This window comes from Pieris brassicae, chromosome 8 (assembly GCF_905147105.1).
Source record: "Pieris brassicae chromosome 8, ilPieBrab1.1, whole genome shotgun sequence".
Classification (NCBI taxonomy): domain Eukaryota; kingdom Metazoa; phylum Arthropoda; class Insecta; order Lepidoptera; family Pieridae; genus Pieris; species Pieris brassicae.
The window spans coordinates 14,187,026-14,195,938 of NC_059672.1; the positions used below are offsets into that span (position 1 = coordinate 14,187,026).

At 30.3% G+C, this 8,913-nt stretch overlaps 1 protein-coding gene across 3 annotated transcripts; it reads right to left on the reverse strand.

The window, feature by feature from the left end:
* Positions 1-268: 268 nt before the first annotated feature.
* On the reverse strand, positions 269-8,691 carry LOC123712901 (fructose-bisphosphate aldolase). Of its 3 annotated transcripts, none has more exons than XM_045666265.1 (9): positions 8,540-8,691; positions 6,746-6,862; positions 6,275-6,366; positions 4,742-4,916; positions 3,888-4,091; positions 3,592-3,707; positions 3,349-3,448; positions 2,949-3,148; positions 269-1,029 (listed from the first exon to the last, which is right to left on the reverse strand). In XM_045666265.1, the coding sequence occupies exons 2-9, from the start codon at positions 6,855-6,857 to the stop codon at positions 934-936; spliced, it is 1,095 nt and encodes a 364-aa protein (XP_045522221.1). In that variant the 5' UTR covers positions 6,858-6,862; positions 8,540-8,691; the 3' UTR covers positions 269-933. The 3 variants fall into 3 exon arrangements, with proteins under 3 accessions (XP_045522221.1, XP_045522219.1, XP_045522220.1); XM_045666263.1 differs by lacking the exon at positions 8,540-8,691 and adding an exon at positions 7,515-7,654; XM_045666264.1 differs by lacking the exons at positions 269-1,029; positions 8,540-8,691 and adding exons at positions 1,795-2,266; positions 7,515-7,654.
* Between the last annotated feature and the right edge of the window lie 222 nt (positions 8,692-8,913).

Sequence of the window (8,913 nt, forward strand, 5' to 3'; positions counted from 1 at the left end):
ACGGACTTTTTTATATGTCGTGACGTTTTTGAATACGCCTGGAACTTTCTAAAAAAGGACAAAACCCTTGTTTCTTTTTAGTCTAGACTTTGACATAAGCTATTTTTAAAGAGTGTTTTCGAGACTGAGAAGAAAGATTTGTATCGGTTATATAAATTACTTACGTCAGAATAAATGTGACAATATAACTTGATCTTGAATAAATCCGGTTTTAAGAAGGATTATTTTGGATTTACGGATAGACATTAAGGTGAAATAATATATCAACAATGAACATTACACTTTACTCTTAATTATCAAAATACATTTAAATACTAAAATAATAGTGTAAATAAATAATTTATACAAATAAAATACATTTGTGTTGATCGTACAAAACTATTGATCTACATAGTATCCATGTTAAAATTTTACGTTTTATCTATGATTTATAAATTAAATGTAAATAATATTAAACGTCACATTACATGAAGCATAATGATGCCCAATCTCAATCTAAAACGACATTATCTAATTTATATGGAACAACAATAGACAATTTTTAATTTCGAGGTTATAATTCGAGTAAATACTGTTACTCTAATCTCTATGGACTTACATAGCAATGTCAATTAAGCAAATAACTTTATAATATTTAATTAATCAATATTTCCATCTAAACGTGTTAATAGTTTTTAGAAGGAAACAAAGATTTTAGTTATATGGAATCAAATACGGCGTGAAAAATTTAATTATTGATTGCCATGTCATAAAATAAGCCGACGATACAATTCAAAGTTTTTTTTTCTATTAAATTTTTGTGCATAAAACTAAATGTCATTTGCGCGGTAACTGTCACGGTGACGTTTTAAAGACTTGCTAAATCCACAATGGCGGAAATATTTTAGTGTTGTATCGTCGGCTATGTTCGAATGCTACTTTTAGCTATAGTATTTAGTAAGCATGGTTTGCTACGAAAAGACCAGCCTCGGCGCCCACACCTGTGACGGATCCAGCGACGTATTTGCCCTGTGATGCTTGACCGTTACCCTGAAAATTATAATTTTCTTAGCACAACAGGATAAGATCTATATATTCTGCTTAATCAAAATAATAAAGGAAAAATCCCTTTCAATTTTTTTGTTAGTTAAGGTTTGTTGGCGTGGACGCCATTGTAATTACAACCATATCTATATTAAATTTATTCAAAATTATATTGGCAACATATAAATATAATTTGCGATGCGATCATTAAAATAGACTAGCTTTTGCCTGCAACTTTGTTTGCGTTAATATTGTCACAAGTTTTTGAATCTCTATACCAAAATTCACGGTGAATGAAACAGAATATAAGTTTGACATGATGAAACTTAACATCAGGAACGAATACCGGATATGAATATCAGTAGTTTTTTGGTCAGACCACTTCACAGACAAGGAAAAATGCGAGAAATCTTTCGCATCTTTTACGACATACAGAAACGTATAGTTAAATAATATACATATAATCTAGTAAAAATTCACAATATTGAAATAATGTAAAGTGGAATGTACGTTACAGTGACGCAGCTCCACACGACAAAACATCGTGATCAGTTTGGAAGTGTCCCAAAATTTTTTACCATCTAAAAATACATAACAAGACTGGGATTTCTCAAATCTTTTTTTAAATGAGTCAAAATACAACAAGTTAATTCAATTTGTATATACTTGAGGTAGGTATCAACAAAATATGATAGGCATGTTTCTCAAATCTACGTGATTCAAAAATTTAGGTACAACTACATAACGGAATGAGGAAAAAAAACTACAACATTCATTTTATGTTTTTACTAACAACAAGCAGTACATAGTGGTTAGTGCAATAGACACAAAACTTACATAGTACAAGAGGCCAATTGTGTAAATAAAAATATTTATTTATTTTCAAATACCTCTCATACAATGAAGCAACCAAGTCATAAATAACATTAGATAATGTAAATTATTTTGTATAAATTTTTTAAAATTATAACTGGGTTGATTATCATGCATACAACTAAGTTAAAACTGTAAGCTTAAAATTAACAACAATTACATGCAGTCAAAATAATAAATGCAATAAAAGAAATATAACATATTTGTGGCAACATTCGAGAACAATATAAACTTCAAAAAAAGGAGGACAAAAATATAACAGAAATATAAAGAATTAGTACGCGTGTGATTTAACAAAGTTAGATTTTGAGGCGGCTAGGGAAGGAATCGATCCGGCTACATATTGTCCTCTAACTGCAAGACCGTTGGCCTATTTTTTTAGTAAAGTTGGCAGAAATGCATTTCCGGCGTGGCGTCGTCGATGCAATGTTGGAATGAGCGTGAGACAAAAAAGTTTTGTTAATAAACATAAAAAGCAAAGACAACACAATGGGGTGCAATTCATAAAAAAATATATTTCGTTTTAGCTTGAAGGTAAGGTAGGTAAGGTAAATAATGAAATATATCAAAATACTGAAAATACAAGACATACTTTTTCATGAACAGCGAATTTATTAAATTTACTTGAATAACGTTCAAACGAAAATATTATGAATATTCCCACTAAGGGAAACTGATATCAATATTACGAACATTTTTCAAGTAAACAAGCAAAGATTATATTAATTATACATACTACTCTATGACATCTAGAGGTTAGGCTCTACCATACTTACCTTATTTGTAATATTATAAGTATTTTTTTAGTGTTATCGAAACTTTATCATATTTTTATCCTTGATTAGATCTCAAAAATGTTATACAATTAAGGTAAAAAAATATCTCTTATATATAATATTTTATACCATATGAACAGACATTTTCATTTACTTGTTTATTATTTGTGGCTACACTTTTTAACTCCTCCAAACTGCATCTTCATTCATTTACACAAAAGTGAAATGGTTAATCAAGTACAACTCTAACATCTTACTGCAACCCTGGTACATTACCTTAGCTCTCTTCAACAACTCCTGTTGTCCGGCTACTAAGTTCTCAGGCTTGCCCGCCCATGCGCGGAGCACTGAGGCCTGGAGGGCACGACCGTAGCTGAATGTTAACGCCCATGGGCGTTTCAGGTCGACGGTGTTGATAGCGTTCAAGTTAACTGACGCCTCTTCTTCAGACTGGCCACCAGAGAGGAATGTGATTCCTGAAATTGTTTCCCAATCAATATTTTTGTTAATTTGTTGTCCAATCGTACCTAAACAAGGTCCATTTCTTGCAACTAACCCAACAAAATTTTATGAAATATGTAGAAAATTATTTATTAGATTTTTAAAATCAATACACAATCAATTTTGTACATGTAAGTCAATTTTTTTTTTAGAATCTTATAAAGTTTATATTCACCGGGAACAGCAGCAGGCACAGTTCTGAGTAGAGCAGTGACAGTGGCACGGCCAATGTCCATTGGAGTGTACTGCTTCTTGCAGCTCTGTCCAGCTGTCACCTGGAAATAAGTAGAAATCGTACAGAAAAAAGGATGATCGTTATATAAGTATATTATATAAGTTGTATGCATCTATAAAAATTATTTATATAAAACTTTAGTAAGTTTCAACTGATCTCAAGACTGTTTAAATTAATTCTTACCATGTTAGGCTTAAGGAGTGTTCCCTCAAGGAAGACATGGTGGTCGCTGAGAGCCTTGTACACAGCAGCCAGCACCACCTCTGTTACTTTCTGGGCACGGTCCAAGTCATGTTCACCTAGTGAACATTTTTAAAATTCAATATAAAAGCAAGAGAAATGATAATAATTCAGTGTCCACACCTTACATCTTCTTTAAACGCAAGTAGACAAAAGAAACAACAAACTAACACTGATTCACTTTGTACACTGTAGCTGCTTTAATCCACTAAATCTTAACTGATATATTGTAGACTTACCATCGGGTAACACCTCTGGCTCCACAATAGGAACGATACGCTGGCTCTGACAGATGGAGGCATAACGTGCGAGGACATTCGCATTCTCCATGATAGCCTGGTAGGATGGAGAGTTACGCGCGATCTTCAGAACGCAACGCCACTTGGCAAAGTGGCATCCGTCCTTCTTGTATTGAGCGCAACGTTGGGCCAAGTCATCCAAACCTGGAAAAATACATAACATATGTAGATATAAAAGGAACGTTAAATGGTAGTGTCAGTACATAACTTACAATAATGAATAAATTCTTGAAACAAACGCCAAACATGTTCGAATTATATTTAGATTATAAAGTTACATTATATACAACCATAAATAGATTAGGTTGTCAGACAAAGTAAAATAAATCATTTAGCTATTTAAATTGGGGCCTTAGTTTAGTTTACACAATAAATGTTATTCATAAAAATATCTGTAATATTTTATCTCATGTTTATTTATTGCTATCGTGTCGAGCCCCTTGCATCAAAACAACCTTTGATAAGATTTTATTTTAGTAACTCAATAACAAGTTCCATGTATTTTTTCTAAAGTTATGATGCAATATTAAACTGGGTTATTTGTAAATTCAGTAATACACGTTACATTTATTTTTTGTACATAAACACAATAACACAACATAACATTCTACTGCCAATAATTACCGAAAACAATTCATACATATCTGTGAAACAACAGATGAAACATGCTTAAATTCTAGAGTCTATATAAGTGTATTATTATTATTATAAGTTATTAATGATGAAATGTGAAAATACTGTGATACGCTTTTTTGTATAAAAACAGTATACAAAGATATTTAAAACTCTCTTACCTTGGGTGGTGCACTCATCTTCAGATCCGAAAAGTGGCACGACACCTTTGTCGACCTTGATTCCGGGGATGATTCCGCGCTTTTCCAGCAGTTGGACCAAGGGTGTGCCATCATCGGCCTTCTGGTAGAGAGTCTCGTGGAAGAGGATCACTCCAGAGATGTTCTCAGATAGGGCCTAAGAAAATACATGTTTATCACTAATATGGTAATAATTTGAGAATGTGATTTTTTTTTTACATTTATTGATTTTATTCAATTAAAAAAAGAGAAGAAAGTTTTTTTTTACTAGTAACTGTATCTGTCGAACTATCATTCGAAACAACCAGAAATTGTGCTATTTACCAGGGAAAGTATATAATGACAGATTAAAATGATACTTTAAAAATATGCTATGTACAACTACTCGCAGGCGTGGTCTTAGGAAACACATATAATCATTATCATAAATAAATGCAACTAAAAGCCACCTCCACCTCCATGGTACAACGATCAAATTATCGTACGTGACATAAGTCATGTATTGAGTTAAAGGGGAAAGCTTATTCAACTTCCTGTTAATATGACCTGTCAAGTGAAATCTATATTTTTACCTGTCTGCTTTAATGCTTTTAACCTATAAATTCCGTATTTATTATAATGTGAATAATTCTTTTTGAATCGAATTCATACAAGGCCTGTTACGAAAATTTATCAGAAAAAACATACGGATATATTTGTGTGTCCGATAGAACAACACAATATTTAATATCGTATTACCAATATATTGATATTATATTGTGTGACCTTCGTGGACATAATTTAGATTTTGTAACTCGGTAAAATTTAGTTACTCGATCCGAAATCTATATGTACATATTTTAATTTCGTGTTATAATATCCAGTTAATATTCTTATGTGAATAAGTAAAATCACATTTTTACTTATTTTTTGAAAAAAAAAAAGTATGTTCATTCCAATACAGATCCGCTTTTCGAATCGTAACTATTGTTGTTCTTTTTTTGTCTTTTATATATGTTACCTACGTATTCTACTTTCAGTTATGCCGAATATTCATATATAAACATGACTAGACGCACGAGCAAGCACCAGGTAGTAATATTATGCGCAGTTATTCAATATTACTATTACGGAATAGAATTCCTTGGCACTTGATCTAGAAACGATAACGTCAAATAGAATTCACATGTTTAACTAGTTGTTGGTGCCAATAGTCCATAAAAAAACCACCAAGATTTATCGTAGGATCAATTAACAACTCCAATATTAGAAAAACGTGAAATTTTAAATATTGAATATTGTTATCAAAATTTAATAATTCTTCAAGTTTATTTTATTGTATCGGCGACTGCATTCATACAACGTTTTTTAAATGTACATATAAAATAATACTCAATAAAATTGGTTGTGATAATATGGTCACTGCTAAGTCGCTGGTAAGCCAGATTGTAAAACAATTGGAAATAAATTGATAATTGTAAATTATATTGTAACACATGTTGCTGAATATAGTTTTAAAAAGTTTTTTTTACTCACTGGGTCAGTGCTGAAGAGCAGCTGACGATATTTACGACGGTTCTCTTCAGTGTTCTCCACTCCAATGTCTTGGAGACGCTTGCCCATGGTTCCTGTGAGACAACATCAATAACAAGATTTAATATGACTGTCTTCTGCTGTTTTATTCACTCATATTTTAAGGGTCATTGTTATTTTAAATACATTGAACTAATATAGATCTATTGTATTGTAATGATAAAATTACTAAAGATTCTATGAAATTAAGTTAAACGGCAGTAGAATATATATAAAATCTTGAAAAAAACTCAAATTTGTCTGCATAATATGTTCTATTGTGTCAAGACCTAAACAAACAATATCTTAATTATTTATATGCGTAAACCCCAAAGGTTATCTTATAAAAATGTGATTATTTATTCAGCTATTAACACTATAACTCTAGAAAATAGCTAAATAAACCAAGCTAGAATCAAATGAAAGCAAATTTACCAGTAGATTCATCAGCAGCAAGAATACCCTTGCCTGGAGCCACAATAGCCTGCGCTATCTTCTTCAGCTCCTCCTGGATTTCAGGGGTTGGGTATTGGAAGTAGGTACTCATTGTGGCTGAAACAAATATAGACATATAGATCAGCAAAAAGAAATATAAAAACATGATTGTATGTATACAGTTTTGCTACATACTTTGTCATATTAATTGGTGTAAAAAAAATTAAAATGTATTGAGATAGTTTACCTTTTTGACAAAATGTATGTTACTCAGACTATATTTTTTATTGGGTGGGGCCAATTTTTTTTATAAGCATAAATATCATTGTAATTTTTATCTATATCAATGACTTAATATGCATATTTATCAATACAATATTGATTTTGAACCAGTTTACAATTGAAATATTTAAATAAGACACACCTCCAGTATTTCCAGTTACAAGACTGGTTTTGGATTGTAAACTTTACTAAAATTGTGCAATGAATGGAAATTCATATATAGTAAAAAAATATTTGAATGCCTAGAATTAAATAAAACTAAAATTAATTATAGGCACAAGAAAGTACAAGTATACTATATGTCAAAGAAGCTGGTAGATGAATCTTTAGAGAACCAATATAAACTTATTTGCAAACCCTTGGTAAAATTACTAAAGTATTAAAACATTATATTTATTGAAAGGAAAAAAATATAGTAAAATATTTTATTTGTATTTTCTAATAAGAATGTGCCCTAGTCGTAATAGTATATTTTAAATAGGCATACCTTTGGTACCAAAACCAGGCATCCATCCTGATTCTGGTGGTCCCTTTTTGCCTTTTTTACCTTTAGGTGGCATTTTGTTAAATTTATATAAAAATAAAATAAAAAAGGAAATATACTCAATTTTACATTATTAACTTACCAAAATAAACTAATCTTGAAGTTTATCTTGTCAGTTCTCTTGAAACTAGTAGTTTTCCAATTTTGAATAAATCAAACAGGATGTGTAAAATATATCAATAACATTATATATACAACAACATTATATACTTATTAGTAAAAACATCTTTTTGTAATGAGTTTCAATACAACTTATTGTACAAAAATTATGACACTTTTAATGTATTATTTTAATATAGTATTATGATACATTGTGTACATTTCAGACTCACACCATGTAGAATTTAAAACTCATTTAAAGACATTACAATTCTTCTTCAATTGAAAGTAAAACATCAAGACATGTGACAGGGTGACCCTGACCTTGAAAGGTCATTGAAAGTAAAACATCTTATTTAATCTTAAGGTTTGTGATGGCATATACATATATAACGTTTTAAGGGTCTATAACCCAAAATTTTAGGGAAAATTAAACTATTAAAAATTATCAATGTATGTCAACAATTACTGCACAATTTCAATTGTAAATTAAAGAAAATTCAACGTAAATTGCAAAATGTAAATTTGTAAAAAATATATCATAATATACTTAAAATTTATCTATTGTACATGTAGTTTGATTCCATGTAATTAAGAGGAATAAATTGCCACACTATATTATAACAGTAAAAAAAGGTTAACATTAAATAATTATCCAGGGACTTAATAATATGAAAAGTTAAAATATGCAATTTATCATGACATGAATATAGAAAAAAATAACTATTTCATTAAAATTACATCATAGTTATGTACCTACGTGATAGTAAATCATTTTTTTTACACTAAGCCGAAACATATAAACTCTCCTCATATGTAACATATACAATTAAATTATTAATCTAGTAGGTAAATTAGTATTTACTCACTTTTTGTTAATTTTTCTTGACCCTAGACTATAATACACTGTTCAACTGCCGCTGCACAACTGTCAAAATTCAGAATAGAGAGTTGAACACGAATAAAGGTCATTTGAAGGATATCAGTATTGACTTTACGGATTACAGCACCATCTATGAGTAATTAGACGGATTACGATCTTAATATATTACCCACATGCTTGCCATAGACATAGTGTGTAGAGTCATAGTGAAATTACAAGATTTATTTTTAATTATAATCTTTATATCTTACTTTAATATAGGGTATTTACAATATTCTTAACCTACGTTGTAATCATAATTAAAGAGCATCTCTTAGCTGTATTACAATAGTTATTCGTTGCACAAGGAAAGCGCCAGCT

Coding starts and splice junctions, on each gene's coding strand:
- LOC123712901 (XM_045666263.1), bottom strand. CDS start 7,587: ATGCCACCTAAAGGTAAAAAAGGCAAAAAGGGACCACCAGAATCAGGA. Junction 6,863..7,514: donor GCCTGGTTTTGGTACCAAAG/GTATGCCTATTT, acceptor TATTTGTTTCAG/CCACAATGAGTACCTACTTC. Junction 3,149..3,348: donor TGTGCCTGCTGCTGTTCCCG/GTGAATATAAAC, acceptor AAACAATTTCAG/GAATCACATTCCTCTCTGGT.